This window comes from Ammospiza caudacuta, chromosome 3, assembly GCF_027887145.1.
Source record: "Ammospiza caudacuta isolate bAmmCau1 chromosome 3, bAmmCau1.pri, whole genome shotgun sequence".
Classification (NCBI taxonomy): Eukaryota; Metazoa; Chordata; class Aves; order Passeriformes; family Passerellidae; genus Ammospiza; species Ammospiza caudacuta.
In genome coordinates, this window is record NC_080595.1 from 69,258,293 (window position 1) to 69,280,134 (window position 21,842).

General features: G+C 40.1%; 2 protein-coding genes across 3 annotated transcripts; one reads left to right on the forward strand and one right to left on the reverse strand.

The window, feature by feature from the left end:
• The first annotated feature begins 87 nt into the window (after positions 1 to 87).
• Positions 88 to 9,783, forward strand: ZUP1 (zinc finger containing ubiquitin peptidase 1). Of its 2 annotated transcripts, XM_058802115.1 has the most exons (9): positions 88 to 382; positions 1,905 to 2,021; positions 2,953 to 3,062; positions 3,802 to 3,970; positions 5,455 to 5,643; positions 5,956 to 6,124; positions 6,755 to 6,906; positions 7,244 to 7,464; positions 8,466 to 9,780. In XM_058802115.1, exons 1-9 carry the CDS (start codon positions 88 to 90, stop codon positions 8,511 to 8,513), a joined length of 1,470 nt encoding a protein of 489 aa, XP_058658098.1. In that variant the 3' UTR covers positions 8,514 to 9,780. The 2 variants fall into 2 exon arrangements, with proteins under 2 accessions (XP_058658098.1, XP_058658099.1); XM_058802116.1 differs by lacking the exon at positions 5,455 to 5,643 and having other exon boundaries at positions 141 to 382; positions 8,466 to 9,783.
• Positions 9,784 to 11,957: 2,174 nt separating this feature from the next.
• Positions 11,958 to 21,041, reverse strand: RWDD1 (RWD domain containing 1). Its single transcript, XM_058801449.1, has 7 exons — positions 20,918 to 21,041; positions 19,184 to 19,249; positions 17,849 to 17,979; positions 16,774 to 16,917; positions 15,647 to 15,779; positions 14,480 to 14,542; positions 11,958 to 12,754 (listed from the first exon to the last, which is right to left on the reverse strand). The coding sequence occupies exons 1-7, from the start codon at positions 20,988 to 20,990 to the stop codon at positions 12,642 to 12,644; spliced, it is 723 nt and encodes a 240-aa protein (XP_058657432.1). The 5' UTR covers positions 20,991 to 21,041; the 3' UTR covers positions 11,958 to 12,641.
• Between the last annotated feature and the right edge of the window lie 801 nt (positions 21,042 to 21,842).

Here is a 21,842-nt window from a genome sequence, read left to right on the forward strand (position 1 = left end):
GAAGGAAGGCGGTGAGGCAGGGCGGTGACGGGGCCCGGTGCCCGCGGCGCCGCCGCCGCTGCTGCCGCCGCTGCTGCTGCCGCCGCCATGGTGCTGTGCGACGTGTGCGGCCGGGCCGTGCCCTCCGAGGCGGCGGCCGGGCGGCACCCGCGGCGCCCGTCCCTGTGCCGCCGCCAGCCCCGCTGCCCGCTCTGCGCCGCCGCCGTGGGCTGCGAGGAGCTCCGGCGGCACATGGACACGGCCCACCCGGAGCCGGGCCCGCCGGGCTCCCGCCGCCCCGGGGCGCCGGCCCAGTGCCCGTTCTGCGGGGAGGCGGCGGGGCGGGAGCTGGAGGAGCACGTCAGGGCGCGGCACGGGCACCTGCTGGGCGCCCCCGGCGCGGGTGAGCGGCGCTGGGCAGGGACGGGACTCTCCGGGGGATCGGGGACGGGGAACCGGCCGGGGGATAAAGCTGGAGCAAAGGAAGTAGTTATGTGTTTAGGTAGTGTAGTTTAATGGACTAATTTAATTAGTTCGTTCTGGGCGTGATCAGAATTTTATTTTGACTACCTGGCCGAATGCTGGTAGTTAATTCAGAAACTTAAAGGTGGCATCTCTGCAGGTGGGTAATACCCTTAGAAGACTAACATTTGTGATGTAACAAGCTACATATACTGACTAGATAAATGATGGTTAGGATGCAAAATGTGCCTGTACAGTCAAGCACACTGCATCATCTGTGATTAAAGTGTTTTTCGTAACAACCCCCCCCCCGCCAAGAACACACCCACCCCACCCCCAGGTCTTAGCATTGAACAACATTTTACTTCCATGTGTGCAAATAATGCAGAGCTTGAGTAATTTACTTGCCTGCATGCCAGTTTCTGCTTTAAAAATAGTTGTATTAAGGTGTTTTGGTTTTTTATGTATTTAACAGGTCTCAGAAAACTATTTTGCAGGGTTACATTAAGTGCTTCTGGTGAATTTAGATGATTATACCACCAAGTTTCCTCCAGCCAATCATAAACATTTAGCTTGGACAAATGCCTTCCAGAAACTGCTAACACAGGTTATCAATTCTTGTGTTTTGTGAACCGAGGAAGGTGCGGATAAATCCTAGGGACTCGAGGAGAGCTGTAAAAATGGAGTCAGGCACTTGTCTGTGGTTCCCAGTGACAGAGCAACAGGCAGTGGGAACAAGTCAAAATATGAAGAATGCTATTTAAATGCAAGAACACTTCTTTCTACTGTGAAAGTGGTTAAACACTAGAATATGTTCCTTTGGGGAGTTTGTGAAGAGTCTATAGTTGGAATTATTAAAAAAATGACTGGGAAAAGCTGTGTGTAACTTAACCTATTTAATGTGACCATTCTACCAGGTACTATATAATCTCCAGAAATCTTTTTGAATTTTACCTACACTACGTGGTACCCTCAATAATAATCCTAAAACTGCAGAAAGAACATTTATTTGAGGAGATGTGGGAAGACCAACAAAATAAGAATGACAGCATGTTTTATTCTTTCAGGCCAACAACTGCTGTGTTATTACGTGAATGTTAAATTTTTCTGTTAGCAGAATTCTGTTAGCAGAACACATCTTCTTACTAATGGTTTGATATTTCAGACTAAGCATTTCTTGATACAAATGTTGTCATAGGAAATTGTGATCTATTAGTTAAATGAGGGAAAACTTAATCAAAAGAAGAAAAATATGTCTTAAAATTTTCATGTATTTAGATACAAATTCTTAAGTGGTGAAGAGTAACAGCTGTTTAGAATTTGCTTCCTTTCACTGAGGAATTTCAGTGGCAACACAAACTTCATTACTGTGTATTTGTTTTAGATTGTATATCAGTTAGGAGATGATTCTAGCAGAGAACCACAGGAATTGCATTAATCAAGAAACTGAATTTCTTTTTCAGACACAGGAAATGGTGAACAGCTGTATGAATGTCCTATGTGTAGTCTTACCTGTACAAACATTCAGATTCTTGAAGAACATGTGGATTTACACTTAGAGGAACATAACTTTTCAGAAGGTATGTGAAAGGGCACAGGCTTGATAATACTTGAAAGCATTTGCAAGTATTTGCATGTTGTGAAGAAGAATGTAGAATCTCACATGAAATGTAAAAAAATTATTTCTGTATTTAAAGGGAATTTGGATGAATGTATAGTGAAGTTAACATAGCTCAGGTCCCCTCACTTGCCCAAGTGCTCTACTTTATTACCAGGCTAATAAGGAAGTCTGTGCATGGTTGCATGCATGCTAGCCAAAGGGAAAACTTGGGGCAAAAAATGTTTAAAAGACAACAGTAATATATATCTTTTTTCCTAGCTCTATGGAAGGTTTACATAAGTGGAGTTTACAGTGGCACGTTCCACTGTGATGAGTTGAGAATTTATAGCTTATGAAAGCTTCATTTTTTTCTCAATTTATTTCTGCAAATACTTTGCCGATTCATTAATCATAGCATTAAAGTAAAACATCTAAATTAATTTTATTTTATAACATGGCTAAGAGAATCTTAGGGATTCCCTATTCAGTTCTCCAGTTGTAAAGTTTTGTCACTTCCTTGTGAGACTGCTAGCAATGGTCCTAGATGCTAATAAGTGGTATTAAAGGAGCTGAGACTTCTTGCTAATAGTGAAGTGAAACACAGTAAACAAAAACTGTCTTCTCAGTGCTGCAGGTTTGTGCATTATTTGCCAAGAAATTCCTCCAGTAACTGCATGAGCTTTGTCCAAATCAAGAGTCTGAGTCTTGGTAGACTGAATGCTGTCAGTCCTGTTCAGCATTCATTGCTAATAGCTCAAAATAACGTGGGGTGCATCTCCTAAAATTAATGCCCAATTGCGTTTACATGTGTCTGCTTAGAAAGGAATCTCTAAAAATTAAACAGATGATCCCTCAAAGCATTACTGCCCTCCTGACCAAGTCCCCTCACTTTGAAATGTTTCCTGGGTTAGGTGGAGACATGGGAGATCTAGAACTGGCTCAGCAGCTCCAAACTGAAGAAGATGAACGACAGAGATCAGAAGAAGAGAAGCGAGAGAGAGAAGAATTTGAAAAGCTGCAGGTACACTCTTGTTTCTAAACTGTAAACTTGAAACCAGTTGTGCCTTTAGAAGCTGAGTGTCTTGGAATTGTAATGTCTGGAATGGCCTTGCCAGGTGCAAGCCACACAGTCTGTGCTGAGGTAATGATGCAGAGATGGGTTGGAAGCGAATTCAGTCTCTTGGCAATGCTGATCCTGGCAGAGTGCTGGACATGACAACCTTGAGCTATTTGGCTTTACAGCTTTGAGTGGTGCTGGCTCAGGATGGGGCTGGCTGCTCCCTGTGCTTGCTGCTCTGCTCTCCCAGAGCACCTGCTGCCTCTGCTCCAGCCAGCTCTTGTGCTCTGCCTTGCAGTGCAGCCTGGAGCATAGTCCTTGCCAGAGTGCCAAAGGCTCTGAGCATCCTGGCTGTCCTTTACTGGAATACCATCACCTGCTCCAGGTCCTGCTTCCCTCTGTCTCCCATCTCACAGCCCTGGTAACTCACTTCCCACTCACACTAACTCCTTGCCAGACTGCCTCTGCCAATGGCTCTGACAAGAGGGAGCAGAGGGATGTGTCTACTCTTCCAGGTGTGGCTTTCCTAGTCCCATATTCATGTTCAGGAATGAAGCTTGGTCTTCTCTAAAATAATTGTAATTCTGAAGTTTTTATGTCTCACATTTTTTCAAAGTTACTGATAGTGTTTTTGAGAAACTGCATGGACGAAAGATGAATTTTAAAAATGTGATTTAAATCATGTACATTCCATCCCTAACAGAGACAGTATGGCTTGGATAATTCTGGTGGATTCAAGCAGCAATTTCTAAAGAATATGGAAAGAGAAGTTGATAGAGGAAGGATGCAGCCCTTTGAGTATCATAAGAGAAAAGCTGACATGATGGAAAGTTTGGCTTCTGGTATAGATGATGGGAGAACCAAGACATCAGGTAAAGATGCTGAAATTATACAACTATAACTGTACTTTCTAGACCTTAGATTGTATTGACCAAACCAGTCTTTAACAAAACATGTAATTCATTGCTTAATATTGGCTGTGTCCTAGTTCTAAGCATAATTTTCTAGATCAATCTAAATTGTTACAGTCCTAAAATCCTAAATAAGGAAATGAAATCATATCTTGGTATATGTTTCATCTGTGTTCTAACTTGCAGGCTGTTTTTCTTTTTTTTTTTTTCTGTGGAACTTGGAACCAAGTGGTCTGGTTAAGGGCACAAATAGATGTATTATATGGATGAGAAGATGCACATCTTATCACAAGCTGGTTGCCCTTGACTCTGTGCTTGATTAGTGCTTAGTACTCATTGGTAGCTTTTCAAATTTGCAGCAACTTTTTGTCTTGTGTTTCTGTTAATTGCTACATTGTGTAAGCTGGTTGCAGGTAAGCACAGTGTTCACCTGGTTACAAAGCCCAAGAGAGGACTGGGAGGAGTTGACATCTACTTGGTGCATCTTCTCTTAAATGTTTTATTGGTGGTGCAGAAAAACAGGGCAGATGGGTCTCTGTGTCCCTTTCAAAGGCTGCCTTGTCTTTCCAAGACCACAATTCCATGGTCTTTGAGGCTATTGCTGGTGGTTCTGGCTTACAAAATATCCACTTGGTTCTTGACAGGTAAAATAAAATTTCTTCTGTGAAATGGATTACGTGGAAATAACACATTTAAAGTTTTCATTCTTGGTAACAATTTAGATTTCTTAGAAAATAATTTGTGGAGACTATGGAATAATTCTCTTCCCAACAGCATGGCTATGAAAGGGCTTTGAGGATTTACATATATGAATTGGAGAGAGCATTCCCAAGCATATTTTTTCATGTAACAAAGGAGAAACTCAGAATATCCTATAAGAGTATTATTTCAAAATATTTGCAATGATTCTCAAGTTCTGTGCCATTTCTGCCATTCCTTTTTTTTTTGGCTTTTTCCCCCTTTTACTTTCTCCAGGAAAAATATTGGAGAATAAAAGGTTATTGGAGGGAATAAAAGGTTTACATAGTATGCATAAGTATTGCCATGTTTTAAGATGATGTTTTACTGGACGTGGCAGGGACATAGGAATGCTTTATTGGTAACATAAAGCATATATAGACTTTTTCTATATCATTGTAATAGCTCCTTTGACTATCACAGTTCATAATTTAGTCCAAGATGTTTAATTTAAAATAACCGTTGTGTAGCAACAGTGAAAAATTATATCTAGTTTTGAAAGCTTCATAGTACATAAACTCATTAAAGTAAAGACCACTGAAATTAAATAGGGGCAATTTCCACTGCTTTTGTGATCTGGGCTTTAAATGTAATGAAGTTTTAAAATAAATTGTGTTAATCTGTATCTGTTCCAAGTTGGGGGAGGAATCTTCTGGTAAATTTAGTAGTACATTTTACAGATAAACTTCATATTTTGTCTTCTTTAGGAGTCATTGAAGCATTGTGCAAGTACTATCAGAGTGAGAACAAAGATGTGAGGCGTGTGTGGCTTTCAGCAGGAGTAGATCACTTCCACTCATCTTTGGGTGACAGAGGCTGGGGTTGTGGTTACAGGAATTTCCAAATGCTCCTTTCCTCATTGTTGCAAAACAGCTTCTACAATGACTGCCTGAGAGGTATTAAACAAAATGCTACTTGTTCCACGTACCTTGGATGACAGCCTGCTGACTGATGTTTTGCCTTTTCATTTACACAGCAAGCCTTACAAGGTCAATGATACCTATTAAATGGTGGTTATACCACTGGAAGTTACTGTGGAAGAGTCAGAGGTGAATACTGGCAAGAAATGATGTGGTTTAAGCTTTGCCTTTAGTTTATTTAGTGCATCTTTGTAACATCGACTGCCTGTTATGAAAGAAGCTGAGTAGTTTTAATTAATAGACTGTTTCAGTCACTGTAACAACAATTCAAAAGCTTTTCTGTTCCAGATACTACACTAATTCCTAGTATCCCAAAGATACAGTCCATGATTGAAGATGCCTGGAGAGAAGGTTTTGATCCTCAGGGGGCATCTCACTTCAACAACAGATTACATGGTTCCAAAGCATGGATAGGAGCATGTGAAATTTATTCACTGTTAACCAGTCTCAGGATAAAGTAAATATTGCTTTTTGTTGTGATTGTTATTATTAACTGCTGATTTAAGTCCTATAACTTTAAAGGTTAGAATTCCCAACTGTGTGATGATGAAGCCGCCTTAGTGACTAAATTTAACCATATATAAACAAACCTGATTTAATGCAGCATGAAGCTGTATAACTACTTACAGGTATATATAGCTATTTACAGGAGGTACATAAACTGAGTAACTGCTTAGATCATTGAGACTTGCTGCTGAATTATGCCACATATGCATAAATTAAAGCATTGATTAAAAACTTCATTTCTCTGAAAGTTTCTTCTCATAAAGAATCTGAATTTCAACTATTTTCTATGGCTTTTAATTGGATTCTATAGCTTACATGTATAACATACAAAAAAATGTAACATTAAGTTTTGCAAGTTTCCCAAGTTCTTGTTAGACTGAACAGAGTAGAGCACTTCTTTCTTATGTAATAAATTTTCCAGTTTGTGACAGTATATGTTTCATTGCTTTGCAATTATGTCCCCTACTCCTGTATCAAAAATAAGAAAGTAAGGACCACTGGGTGCAGGAGGCAGGGATTCAGAGGTGAAAAGAAGCAGCCTGCTTGAAATTTTGTTGTTTTCATTCCCAATGTTTTGTAGGTGCCAAATCATTGACTTTCACAAACCCACTGGCCCTATGGGTACACACCCTCGCTTGTTTGAGTGGATTTTGCATTACTATTCTGCAGATAATGAAGGTGGTGCAAAGGTGGTGTGTACTTCCAAACCACCTATCTACTTGCAGCATCAAGGTCAGTGTCACAATGTGCTGCTTTCTTACTATTCTCTATCTCTTTATATGTACTGCAGTTCAGAGCAGCATTTTTTAGTCCTTCTTTGTTGAATTGAAGGCTTGGTTTTATTTCCAGTAATTTTCCTATTTCATAAGAGCAACATTAAAGCTTGTATTTTTATTGGGTGGAAGAGCTAAATGTGATTGGGATTTCAGCCTTTTGACATGTACTCTTATAACTGTCTTCTTAAATTCTGAGTAATGTCTCCCTTGATCTGAAAATCAGTCATAAGTTACAAGGTTGTAAATGGGATTTATGTGTTTCTAAACTACTGAAACTCTTGTTTTGATAATAGGTCACAGTCGTACTGTTGTTGGAATAGAGGAGAAGAAGAACAGAAGCTTATGTTTGCTACTGTTTGACCCTGGATGTTCTTCCCAACAAATGCAGAAACTGCTGAAACAAAACAGTGATGGAACTGGTCTCAGACTACTTCGGAAATTTGTGGGTAGCCTGAAAGAAAAGCAATATCAGATAGTGGCTGTAGATGGGGTGCTCTCTTTGGAAGAGAAAGCTGTAAGTATCTCAGAAAACAGTTTCTGTTTGTGAAAATTTAAGACCATCTGCATCTCTTCTTTGAATGCATATGCATATATAGTTGCATGGTGAATTTTTTGCATCTTTTCACTTTCCTTGATCTTTTTCTCTCCTGCTTTCTGTTTATATAATCCCAGGATATCAAAACCAATAACATTTTACACATAAATGAATGCCACCTTGATGCAACTTCTAGGTCTTATATGAAGCTTTTAGCTGTTTGCAGATTTAAATTGGGCTTTTTAAAATTTTCACTTTTCTTACAATGTTTTCTCCTAAATAACTGACTGTGAGCATGTAAGTTACTTACAAACACTCACAGTGCAAAATTATGTTCAGAGGTTTGAGCTGTTGAAATTATTATGAATCCTATCCATGTGTTTTACTTTGGGGCATTTTACCTTTTTTAAGACCTTAGAAGTTTTCAGCAGATTGTCAAATGTACTTTTTGTTTCTTAAGCTTTTTCTTTCCTACACTAACAAATTGATTCTGAGGTGTTCCAATTCTGTGGTGTCGTATCAATTCTGTTCAGCATGTTCAAGCTTCAGGACACACTTTTATTTAAACAATGAAATAACTGGCAACTGAATCACTTGCTCAGCTATATTTAATGTGTATGTTGAAATGAGGTATTGTCTTAAGTGTTTTCTGGCCCTGAACATGTCAGAAGTAAGAGTGAAAAATGACCATCTCTCCTCATACTGGAAAAAAAGCCTTAAAATTCAGGACACAGTGTAAAAAAGGTGTTGTTTGGGATTTGGTGAGGGTGGTGGTGTTCATTTGGTTTTGGTTTGCCACTTTTTTCTTCTTCAAAAATTTGTTTTATATTAAAAAATATCAGTTGTTTAGTGTTGTCTTGGAAGCTCCTATTTAAGTAAGATGGAATATAACCCCTAACACTCGTTAAGAAGAAGTACTTTAAAGTGCTGGTTTTGTTCATTAAAGTATTTTCTTTTCCTCTCTCCCCACCTATTTTTAGGCTCGCTGCCGTGCTTCTCAGGTCTTAACATCAGAGAAGATTCCTTAAAGGATACCTTTATAACCTGCTTCTGGAACTTGCTGGGTGCAAAACATTAAACTTCTGGACTGTGACCTTAACCCAACAATTTTTAGACTTAAAATGTGTCTCCATAAATGCGCCGGAGCTCTGGGAAAGCACAGCACTGGAGTAAACCTGTAGTTTTTGTGTTCAGTCAAAACTCTGGCATCCTGATACAAATGTAACTGTGAAATATACTGGTCTTTGTCTCACCAGAAAATGTGTAATGCCTAGAATTAGCAACACCTGCTGTCTTGTAGCAAATTATGCACTGTTGGTAATCAGCAGTGGATAAAGATACTATGGAACTACTTCATTAGAGTCCCTGTCATGGTTTACCTCTGTAAATGTGTTTATGCTGCCACTGTGACCAGTCCTCTGTTTCTTTACAATTCAGTCTGTTGCACCAGGGATTAATTTACCAGTAAACTTCTTTTCAATTAGTTGGCTTCTCTAGATGTATCACTTGAATACATGTGCTTAGGAGGTGGATCAGTGTTGGCATTGGCTAAGAGGTCTAACAAAGCAGTGTCAGTGTCCAAAAGAGTGTGTATGTGCTTTAGGTGCTGTGCAAGACAATTCTTTGGGGTAGAGGAACAAAATATTCCTTTTCTACCATGAATTAATAAAATTAATATATTTTTTAAAAGTGTTTATTCTATTTTCACTTCATCCCTTTTTTTTAAATTTCTAATTTTTCTGTGTTTTATAACGTATATGCCAAAAGGACACTGCCTTTTGACCAGTGCCTCTGTTGATGCCATTTAAGAGACTGGAGCTGTCTGCTGAAACAAGTGTCTTGGGTGTTTGAGGCACTTGACTGTACCTAGGATGTGCTGCTCTGGTTGAATGTGAGAGCCCTGCCCCTCCAGGAGGGAGCTGAGGGCTGGGAGGGATGGTGGAATGTGTTGCAGAGGTAGTACAGGGTGCTTTTGCTTTCCCAGCTGTATCATGTATCCACCTATTGTAATTGGAGTTTAGATACATCCCTTTCATTTAGACTGTCTTCTATGCTGACACCCAAATACAGGTGTAAGAGCCTTAACTGCTTTCTCTCATGTTCCATGTACTTTGGCAATAAGAACTTGTCGATTTTGGAAGCAGTGAAAAGTGAACATGGACATATATTACAATCCATAAATCATTGATTTTTCTGAAATATGTGTAAAATTTTAAAAAATATTTATGAAAATGCATTCATTCAGTAGGTATGTAGAAGTGGCCTTTAAGCTGTGAAAGGTTTAAATGCTTAGGACACTAGAGGGGCTCAGACTAGGGAAGAGAGTTCCTGGGAATTGAGGGACTATCAGCTCCATGTTAGCCCTGGTCTGTGATGCAGATGTCAAACAAATGGAAGGACGGAAAGAAAAGGAGAGATGCCAATAACGCAATCATAATTTGGATGCAAAATCCTAGGCTTTGCAGCATGCTTGAGATTTTACCCATGGCATTTTGATGTGGTAGGCACCATCCTCTGAATTTTAACAGCTCTGGCACCAACTATTCAAAACACTCAGCCTGTTCAAAACTAAATTGACTCTGGTGAAGGTGCAGTGTTGCAACTCACTGTTGCCTCCATGCATTACAGTGCATGCTTTGGACTGAGGCAGGTAAAAACAATATACAAGAAAGGCTGTCAGCACCAGGATTTTAAATTACTGTAATTCTGTCGAAGTTCATAAATGGGGTTTTATTCAGTTAATAATAATTAGTTTTCAGTTTAATCCAAAGTAGATAAGCAAATTCAAATATTCCGGCTAAAAAGCCCTTCTCTCTGTTCACTTTAGCAAACTAACACACACAGAGCCAAGCTTATTCTCAGTAAAATTCCCTTTTTATTTCAGATGTTAATTGCTAACAAAGCTAAACAAATCTGCAGTTCAGACTGAGTCGCTACAACTTCTTCCAAGGACCTGGAGGAGCAGATTTTATGCTATTTCTTTGTCACTTCAACCCTTATTTCCTCTGCTTTGAAATATAACAGCAAAAACACATTTTCACATTTTAACTTGTTTTACATAATTTTAACATTTTTTAACCTATACATTCTCTGCATGAAAACCAATAAATATGTTAGTGTGAAAACAGACTAGAAAATTTCATTCTTCTAGAAATATAATTCATGAGAAACTTTCTTTCATATGTAAATGACTTATCAGTGATCCACTTGGAAAATTTTCTGATTATCACATTTGCACAGACTACACAGGATTCTTGGATTTGGTCCAAATTTAGAGAGCTCCAATTCACTTCTTTTATGAAAAAAGAGCAGTTTTAAACATACATAGCTAGAAATGGAAAGCAGCCTTAGGAATTAAATGGGGTTTTATGCAGCTGACTTGAGACATACCAGAAATAATAAGTTCAGTGCTGAAGAGCATTTTAAAGCATCCTAGCAATTACCCAGGAAGTTGGATGTAGTAACTATGAAACTTTCAATCCAACTGTTTCTTTGGAAAAGACAAGATTTAATATCACATTAGCTCACAACTTTTTAATGTATCTGGTAACTCTGCTGGAGCACAGATCCTGCTTATTGCTTTGAAACATAAAACATCATTGAGACCTAGATGCTTATCTAGAGTTCTTAGTAGCCAAAATTAAAAAGATCAAAGGGACGACAGTAGGAACAAAGGCACATGGTTAATTTATAAAAGTATTTACAGGGTACTTGAACACTTATTTCTATCTACTAGAAATTCATTTACCTTGAATGAAAAAAAGGAAAAAAAAAAGCTTAAAGGAGGTCATCCTAAACAGATGTTCTCGAGCGATATGAGCAGAGAATCTTATAACCATTAAATTAATTCCATAATTAAACTTCTCATCTTGACTATGGAATTTTCAAATACTAAAATTCATAAATTTATTATTCCTCTAAGCAATGTGATACTTTAGTGCAACCCTCTTCAAAGATTGAAGCTGGCACAGTTAAAGCAGTCTACTAACAGTGTTTAAAATTCAGCACACAGTGTTTAATCATTGAGGTGCCTGTCTCTCTGTTTGGAAAGCTGTCTTGACACCATCATCCTTCTAGCACTGCAGTTTCAAACACAGCATGTTTAAACACTGCAGTTCTTGCAGTTTGGGCTTTTTGGAGGTGGTAAGGGAGGAGTCCAACAGCTGTTAGCTCCAGAAACAACTCTGAAGGATGGGCAACATCCCCAAGTTGATGCGTAGCTTTACTGCATTCTGTGCTAACCTTCACAGGCTGCCAACACAGTGCTTCCAAAACTACACCAGTTACATTCAAACCTGTAGAGCACTCTGTAAACCCTGCTGCTGTAATGTGCACTCCACTCATAGTGTTTCAATACAGTCTGCTGCCAAAAGCAAACTCATTTTCCTCAGGTGGGTTTTGATTTTTCATAAAAATTAATTGAGGCACACATTCAAAAAACCCCAAACCATCTCTGAATAAATCAACCAAACTTCAAGAGGCTTCACATTCTGATTTTTTTCCCCTACTGACTTCAACTCACAATTTCGAAAATATTACTCATGACTATAGCAAAAAATTTCATTCTAATTGTATGGAAATTGTTTCCACTAGACCTTAATAAGGCTATAACAACAAAGGTGACTAGTGCTGTCTACCTACAGCTGATAAATTGGGGCACCAGAACTGACTTGAATTATTAAAAAATTCCACAGGAGGAACAAAAAATAAATAACTGCATAGTATGTGATCCCTTTTATTCACCAAAGCTGCCCATGTTTACCCCAGGTGGAAGACAGCAAAAAAGCTCCTCAGCATTCAGATGCAGGTGTGTTTAGTGCTTGCTGTAACATCTTTCCATCTTGCATGTTGCCACATCTCTTCAAATGACAATTACAGAAGTAGGGAGAAAAAAATTAGAGAAAATAGAAAAGCGTTTTCAGACAGATCAATATTTCTCAAATTTTTCATTTCAAATATTAAAGTAAATTTATTTATAGTGAAAGTCATCAGAAGACCATTCTCCTGGATTTAAAATGTTGGTTCTTTCTTTGGAAAAAAATTAGGAAAAAAGAAAAACAATACACATTACTAAAACCACAGATGCTGTGGCTTTCCTGCCTGCCCCTCTCTCCTTACATATGTCCATACTGATGACAGAATCAGTTCAAATAAGTCTAATCACTATCTAAATTAACAGGGTTGTAGTCAGGGTCATCCTCTTCATCTTCCAACTCTAAATCATCCATTTCTTGGAATAAAGATTCATCAACCTCCACATTGTTTCCAGCTGTAAGGAACAGACAGATACTTTAATTTCATGCAACAAGGAAAACATTAACAACAAAACATACAAGATTTTTTTCATATTACTTCTTCAATGTAAGTAGCTGCTAACTTACTTGGCTTTTATACATCAAATAGATGTAGAAAAGTAAATGCCACATTTTATCTTTCTACAGCTGAGGTTTTTTTTCTTTGTATCAAAACTCAGTCAAGAGAAATGTCACACAGAACTTCAGAATTCATTGGGAGCAGGAAATTAACATTTACAGGTGCCAGAAGCAGAGATTCTTTCTCCCCAGGACAACCAAAGCAGGAGCTCAGGACCTCACAGCTGGAATAATTACTACCATCCTAGTGAGATAAATGCATAGGGTTCATAAAAAATTCCTTACACACCATATACTGACATGCATTCCTCTGCTTTCAGATTCAAATTTTAGAAGCAAGATGAAGCTTTAGCTACTTTCACGTTTTCTTCTGAAAGAGATGCTGCTGACCTAAGGATAAAACTCGAGGACTGCTATTTTATTTTTATGTATCAACAGTGACATCTTCTGGTCACCAAATAAAGTTTCCATTATTTCACTGGGCTTGAAGGCACCTATACAAGATAATGCCATTATCCTCTGAAAATTAGTAGTACATGCTACTGTAATATTAAAACAAACTTAGCAACCTGTTGCATCTATGACAGAATGCAAGCAGCAATAAGAATGAGAGTTTTAATCACCAGTAGCAACAGGATTACAAATTAATACATTAATCTCAAATCATCTGGGCACAGAGCCCAGGCAGAGTCTGTTCCTCCCCTGAGGCAGCCAAATGTGCCATCAACAAACTATCTTCAATTTAGGTATTTTGTAGGAAGACAAGATTAAATTATTCCCTGTTAAAGAAACTAAACTTCCCCATAACTACCATTTCAAGTTTATACTCATTGACATTCATAAACTTGTTTTAAATTGTTACTTGCAGAGAGGAATCTTGACCCTCTTCTGCCTGTGTTTTGTGATACCAGTAGATAATGCAGCTGCATTAAAGAACTGTCGTACCTCAAAACTCAGGTATTTTAAACTAGGATAGTAAAAAACAGTACAGCAAATTAAACAGGTATGTTACTGTGAGTATGTATGCTTCTATGTGCTTTATCTCCAACTGGTTTTCCAAATTTAATATTTTTCTGGCCCAGGCTTACAGAATTTTCATCTGGCACCAGGTCAGTATTTTAGGTAAGAGGCCCATCTGCAGAAACCATGAAAAAGAACTGGGTTGCACAGGAGCCAGTAACATTTATTTTGACCTGCAAGATGTTTACTATTGGTGTTGAGGTTCAGAGAAAAGATGACAGAAGTTCAAGACCTATGCTTGAAGCCAGGGAAGGCTGGCTAGTAGAAAAAAAAAAAATCAGGGCTGAGTTGGAGTTTTTTTTATTTTGTTGTTGCTTTGCTTTTTTTTGGTTTTTTTTTCTTTTTGCTCCCAGTCCAATCATTTAAATAGAAGTAATGTAAGTAAGATCACCCCAAGCACAAGGCTGCAAATAAATACACTTTATCATCTTGAAAAGGTTTTGGTTTTGGGAAAAGTTAAAATTCTGTTCACTCTGCAAAGCAGTACTTCTCAGGGATTCTGATATAAGATGTTAAGTCAGAAATACAACACAGATTTTGCTTAGGAATTTTGACCTTTTTAAGCCACTGGCTTTCAGTAGTGGAATCAAACAGGAATTTACCTTCCTCCAAGAACTGGATGTCAGAGGTGTCGAGGTTGTGATCCATTTCAAACAGCTGTTTACCTAGAAATAAAATAAAAAACAATATATAAGCAAGTACAGCTCTGAAGCAACTCTCAACCCAAGGCAACAATTAGTCAGCATGTGTATTTTAGCCTTTCCAAATCAACCAATTCTAGCAACCTTTTCTGCTTTTAACTGCTCATTTCTGTAAGCTCCCAATTCTTTTTTTTTTTAATTCACCCAGGATTCACCCACACCAGCAAGTGAAATGGGTCACTATAATGTTATTAAGAGTTTAATAATGGGGGGGCAGCAAAAATTTACACTCCACAGCCTGTGTTCAGTCCTCATTCCTTTAGTCTTCATCTTGCATTCCACAAGAAATCCTCTATGGGAACTAGGAAGGAAATCAGCTGACTCCTCCACCTTTTTTTCATAAATTCTCCCATTCAAAAAGCAATTTGGGTCTACACAAATCACCAGCTCCTACACACACACACACAGCTGTGAAGGCAACATCACAGAAGAGTGAAGTTTTTCTGAATAGGAGGGACAGGAAGAAAAGCTCAGGACTCTTTCCACATAAATCATCTGTCTTCCATTTACATTGCTCATGCAAGCTTCCACAAGCAAGACTTGGTGTCCATGGCAATACTGGAATCACACTAATGACATCCAAGAATAAGTTTGATTTTGGTTCTCTAAAGGGAAGCTTTTACAAACTACATTTGTATAGAGAAAAACAGACACCAATACTAACAATACTTTAAAGAACAGGAAAACTAGAAGCCTGATTTCTGTTATCTCATCTTTGCAGATTCCCAAATGCATACCCTTCAGAGAGAAATCAAGCATGTCCCCTGTCCTGTACTGCTTTTTATGAAACTTAATACCATTAAAATTTCCACCTGTCAAATTTCATCAAAACTAGCCAGAAGTGAGGAGAAAACAGAACAGTGATACAGCATGACCACACTGGTTATGTTTTTTCAGTTAATCAGGTCAAAAGTAGATCCAGCATCACAAGAGAACCAGTTCAAAGCTAAGCCGTGCAGACTATGGAGCAGGATGCTAAGACCTATCATCAGTGTAAAAATTACTTTTAGACTTGTCATTATAGGCTGATAGCATTGCAAAAATTTCACAATCAGTATTAAAACATACCACTTAGCTTATTTTTGCCCGCTTGTTCTTCTTCTTTCATCTTTTTCCTTTTTATTTCTAGAAGCTCTGCATCAAACTTGGCTTTCCAATTAAGGAAATTCTCAATGGTAACAGGAGTGCCATGAAAACGTTGCTGGAAGAATAGAAAACAAGGCTGCAAACACAACTTGCAAAGCTACAGGTGAAGATAAGCATTCTCTTAATTATTTGAATTACAACACTCCAGAAACACTGCTTGCTGGAAAGTATTCTGAGAAATTAATCCTAATCCTGAGAGTATATAATGAACACATTCTTGTGGGTTTTGTCATGGGAGTCTCTCCATAGAGAACTATACTGAGGCGAAAACTCTCATGGAAGAACCCTGCATACTCCTTTTGGACCTAGAGTGCAATAGTTCACAACTCCCCCCTAATGTAGTGTATTTATAAGTACGCAGCACTTCTTATCAACCCTTAAGTGCAATCTACACTGAATTATTGCCTATTAAAATGCATTAATCATTTTATATTGCTGCAACACAAAAAAAAAAAAAGGTTCTTTTTTCTCAGAAATTTCTTTGCCAATTTTCAGAAATATAGAGCCTTCCAAGTCCCATCACTCTCCAGCTATTTCTCAGAAAGAGAGTAAAGACTCATCAGTTGGATTTATCACAGCACAATCCACAAATGGTGAAACTATTCTACAGGAGGGCAAACCAGTACTGAAGATTGGTCCCATTGCTTCCACCCTACCCACTCAGTCTACTAAGGCAGACAGCCTTCCTCAAATCACAGAGCCTGTGTGCAGCATGACATATTCTAGTCTTTTTTGCTCCCCATTCCCTCTTGCTTCCCCTTCTTCCAGCAAAAAAACTGTCTACAGCAAATCTGATTTCATTTGGGAAAAATCCCTTAGGAAGTAATGCTAAGAAGGGACTGTGAACATGCAGTTAGACTCTAAAAAGACTGCTTAAGAAAAAGGGGGAAAACAGATCACTTAAATTCATTAAACAGTCTACATTTCAATTAAATAATCTTTAGAATAGCTGTTCCTTTCCCACTGCAACTGAGAACTGCTCCTGCATCAAACCAATGCATTTTAAAGAAGCTGGAAGTCTTTTTCATTGAAGACTTTATTTTACATACCTTCTCTTCTTCCTCTGCTTCTCTTTCTTTCTGTTTCTTCTCTTCTTCTCTTCGCGTTTTTATTTGATCCACTATTTCATTTAATTTCTCCTGTACTGCTGAGACTAGAGTGAAGATCATTACCATTCCTAAATTTTCTTCTGCCTACAACACAAAGAAGAAAACTTCAAACAGAAGAACCTGAATGCATAAATATGTTTATAGAAAGCAGAATGTCATGCAAATGCAGAGGGCGCAGCTGACACATTCTGCACCAGTCTCAAAAGCTTGCTGTAAAATCCAAATTCAACCAGCCAGTTATCCCCAAATGGGTGGGCAGCAAAACACAAAGACTAATGTCTGTGATTGGGTTATTAAACATTATACATATCTTCTGAAAGGCTTTTTCATGAATAAACTAAAACCTACAGTAGAAACACAACTCTAAAATTTGAATATCATAAATCATAAGAGACAAGTCACTCAGAACCTTTCTTCTATTGGAACAGTTTACTCCTTAATTCTATTACATGCTTCTTTGAAGTGAGACACCTCATATTATGCCATATAACATATTATGGCAATTTTAAGGCAGTGAGGACTTGCCAGAAATCCCTGAAACTAAAAAAGTGATTCCTTTTTTTTTTTACTTCACAATGCACTCTCACTGATCCTAAAGGTTGATGAGATCCACCCTCCGAACAGTTATGCTATCAAAAAGAATCAAGAATCAATGTGGCATTTTTTAATATTTCCAAATGAAATTGAGATGGCTTATTTTCACAATTTTTATACACACACACACACACACACACACAGAGTTAAACAAATTCACCTTAAGCTGGGAGTGGAAAAGAGGGGAAGCCCTAGTGCACTTCCATTTCATTGTTCTACATTATTGCACACACTGAATTAGCCCTATATCTTACCTCAATGATGTCATTCACCAAACTCAAACCACAAAGTAAGTCTCTATAGTATGGAACAGGTTTCAGATCAGTAGCAGATACCTCTGAAAACAACTGATTTGAGAGAGAAAATCTAGCCCATGTGTGAAGTGGTATCAAGCTGTAGCAAGATATTCTGTCTTTCTTACCTGCTGCTCTAGCAGTTTTATTATGTCCATGACATCATTATCATCAAGATTCTCCTGTGAGACAATTTCATATAGTGGAGTTTCATCGGGGTATTTTTCTCTATAGGTAAATTTAAGGGTAGTTTGGACAGCTACAAGATAAAGAAAAACATATTATGGTGATAACTCTGTGTAACTTTAATGGTGTCTTCCTACTGCATCAACAGCCTAAAGATTATAGAATATAAAATATTCTTGCCTCTAAGAAGCAGTCTTCTTACACAGATGTTAAAACAATATGAACAGATTTAAATATAACCCGAGAGTTCAAAGAAATTAAGATGATAAAGTTTACACTTGCACCAACTATTAACACCTACTCATGTCTGAAAGGTCTTTAGGAAGACTGAAAAACCTTCTGTAGTATGACAGGTACTACAGCAGTAATCTCCCTCAGAATCTACCTGAAGCTGGAAGAGTTGTAATAACAGAACTAGAGAAAATCTCAGCATATTAACACCTCAGGTTCTGTGTGCCTGGGTGAAGTATCAACCTCTGTGTTGGGTTCCAGGGCTCCACACTGTGGACGAACACACTATGCCCAGTGGAAGTTATTAAGCACAGAACTGCCTAAGAAAAATGCATTCAATCTGAAGCTGCTCAGAGCCAGGCTAACATGGAAACAAGGCAAAAGAGAATGAAGTTCCTTTTACACATCCTCCCAGAACACCATGCAGAAGCTTTCCCTTAGTTCCAGACTCACAGTTCTTGGCAGCACAGCAGTCTGTGCAACAGAGACTCTAAGCAGGGTTTGTCCTTTCAAACGAAGTAAGGCAGCACCAGTTTATTCCTTCTATTATAGCATCCAGAATAGCAGCTTTCAAACTTGTTTGGAGTAAGGCTTGCTTACAATATGCCCACACAATTGTTGGCACTCAAAAAATACACAGGGACTTGGGACCCACAGCCTTCTGCTCTGGAACTGCTCCTTAAGGGCTGCACATTCACAGCACACAGACTCAACTCTCCCACGTAGCTGGCACACACACAGTTGCCAGAAAACAAATCCCCTCACTACATGTCTGTAAGCCACTGGAAGGATGGTGACAACCCATGCTTTTTGAAGTTACACTACAAAGCCTTTGAGATTCGGCAAAAAGCAGTCCTACAGTGACAGCATAACATTTCTGCAAACTGAACAAGGATCACCCAAATCCTTGAACTATATTTGTGAGGGAATGTTCGCTGTACCAGGCCCCTACAAGGATCTAAGTGGAGGTATACACAGCTGTTGGTGATAGAATTAGATTTAAACATGTACAGGAGAAGTTTCTGAGTAAGACATGATCAACTTACTTTCATCATTTTCTCCAGCTTCAGATGTCACAGTGATTGTGAAAGTTGTTGGCTTTTCTGACAGTACTGTTCAAAGAAAAAAAGCAAGAGTCAGGGAGAGTCCTTAAATCAATTACTCCTTCACATCAGTGAAACTGAACTTCTTAAAAGACTTATAAAGAAAGTAAGGTCTTGATACAGTGTTAAGGGACTTTTAAACTCAATAAGGTAATACTTTTCAATTAACAGCTATTTTCCATATGATGTGATGCCTGGAGTCTCTCTGAATGAGACCATACATCATCAAACAACACCAAAGGGTTTCATTTTTGGAAAACTCTCTCTTCTGGAGGTTTCACTGTTCCAAAAAGTGCAAATCAAATCAAACAACTTCTGGTAGTACACTGACTGCATGCAGAAAGCTACCAAAGCTGATTTGCTTTACTGCACTAAATGTGCCTGATGAGCATCCAGTGCACTCTTGACCGTGGACTATTTTTACAGTATGTCTGCACCTACATTTAAAACAGCTTAATGCAAGAAATGCTACTGACCAAGCAATGTACTAGAATGAAAGTGTGTGAATCAGGCAGCTAGAAGACAGACAACACAACATAGTAAGAGCTGTGACCTGCATTTCTCCCAGGCTAAAAACCTCATTGCACAACTGTGGATTGCAGACCACATACTCATGTAAGAGGTGCTCTGCATCTCTGTTACAAGCTATGCCCAAATTAGTGTACATGCTCTCAAAGTATCAACTGAGATTTGCCTAATTAATAATGTACTACTACAATCTTTATTCCCCTCTCCTCTCTTGGGCATAAAAGCATGAGTGAACAATAATTCTGAGTAAGCATCAGAGTAAAGGCTGTATAAAAGAATATGACTTGCATATCATTATCAGATATCCAGCATCCCCAACTATCACAGATCAATTTATATACCTTTACATAATCTTTAAAATAAAACCAAAGACTTGAACAGATTTTCAGATTGAAGCAATAGGCAATTGTACCGGGCAAACGTTTGTGTGATGAAGTTACTGCCAACTAGGATGCTGTGGAACTCTAGGCAAAGTAGACACTGTGCAGGAAGGAAACAGAAAATTCCCAGATTTTTCTACTGTTAATATTCTTTGGATACAGAATGCCAAAAATCATGTTGGATTAGGCAGCATCTGCCTACTCCTGATTGCTTGATGGTAAATTGAAAATCCTGAAAAACTGATGAACCAATGTACCCACAACATGAAAGTTCCAGCAGTAAAACATGCTGCACCAGGGAATTAAAGCCTGCCTTTTTTTCACCTGCAGCGAGGTAAGGCAGGTACCGGCAATACATTTACGGAAGAAACAGCACCTTTAAGCACCCCAAAACATCCCATGCCTCACGACCGCAACAAGCTTGCTAGCGGACAGGAAAGCCGCTCGACACACAAACCAATTCCCATGGCTGCATCCTTTGAAAGGCTTCTCCGAAGAGCATCCTTCCAGCGCCGGGGACCGGCTTGCCCACGCCGGGCTGGCTGCTGTGCCAGGGCGCTGAACGCGGCAGGGGCAGCGCCCACGGCCCGGGCCACAGGGGCCATCGAGGGCTTTGCTCTTCCCGGCCGGGGAAAGCGAGCCAACATCCCGAGCGCCCACCCGAGCCGCGCCGCTCGGGACCCCCGCGGGACGCGCGGCAGCCCCGCCGCGGCCTCCCGCTCCTCCCCCGCACGCCGGCTGCCGGCGCGGCCCCGGCGCGGCCCCGCACCCGTGAACGAGTCCGGGTAGATGGACTCCAGCGCCTCCAGCTCGTTGCGCTGCTCCTCGCTGTAGTCGGTCATCGTGGCCCGCCGCCCACGGCCATGGGCCGCCCGCACCGCGACGCCGCCGCCTCCCCCGCCCGCGCCTGCGTTGTCCCGGCCCCGTCCCGGCCCTTCCTAGCATGCCTCGCGCTCGCGGTAGGCGGGAATGCCGCCTCTGGGCTGGGCCGGGCTGGGCCGCACCGACGGAGGGAGGGAGGCGGCGCGGCTGCCGTGGCGGGAGGCCGCGCACGGGGAGCCGGCCCGGCCGGTCCCCGGTGCCCTCAGCTCCAGCGCTCAGTTGCGGGCAGGACGGAGCGTACCTGGCGTGCGGGAGGGATCCAGCGCTGCTCCCCCGCCCCTCCCGGCAGCGGCGGCCTTGGCAGAGCAGTCCCTGTGTTGCACAAGCTAGTGATGGTACGGTTCGCTCTTGGACGTTCTTGCCTTGAAAATTTACAGGGATCAGCAAACTGAAGGGGATTCAAACCCGATGCTCTAGGTAGTGCGAAAGGGTGCCGTGAAGGCAGCTGAATGCCATTTCTGCCAGAAATTGGAAGTTTATTAGATGCAGATGTTGATTTGCGCCTTGAAGTTAAACAGCGCCTGCAAACTTCCCAGGAAACGTTCTCCGTGATTTCAGGAGTCCCGTCACATCGGCGGCATTGCCATGATGTGTGTGCAGAACAGGAGTCACCAAGGTTATCGATACTGGGAGCTGCTATGCTTTGGGGTTACCTGCCAGCATGGATTTAAGACTGACAAACCTTAAACAACAGCAGACCCTGATGGGTACGTGGTACACAGAGTAGATGTAAGGTGCATCCCGTTCCTGGCCCCATGGCTGGCAATTATCCAACAGACACATTTTATAAGCCCAGGGTTTCCAGAAGAATA

Excerpts from the sequence above, each read along its gene's own strand:
- ZUP1 (XM_058802115.1), top strand. The coding sequence starts at position 88 with ATGGTGCTGTGCGACGTGTGCGGCCGGGCCGTGCCCTCCGAGGCGGCG. Across the intron at positions 3,971-5,454 it reads TGGGAGAACCAAGACATCAG|GAGTCATTGAAGCATTGTGC; the intron begins GTAAAGATGCTG and ends TGTCTTCTTTAG. Across the intron at positions 7,465-8,465 it reads TCTCTTTGGAAGAGAAAGCT|GCTCGCTGCCGTGCTTCTCA; the intron begins GTAAGTATCTCA and ends ACCTATTTTTAG.
- RWDD1 (XM_058801449.1), bottom strand. The coding sequence starts at position 20,990 with ATGACCGACTACAGCGAGGAGCAGCGCAACGAGCTGGAGGCGCTGGAG. Across the intron at positions 17,980-19,183 it reads AGCTGGAGAAAATGATGAAA|CTGTCCAAACTACCCTTAAA; the intron begins GTAAGTTGATCA and ends TTTATCTTGTAG. Across the intron at positions 14,543-15,646 it reads GGGCAAAAATAAGCTAAGTG|GTAAACAGCTGTTTGAAATG; the intron begins GTATGTTTTAAT and ends TTTTATTTCTAG.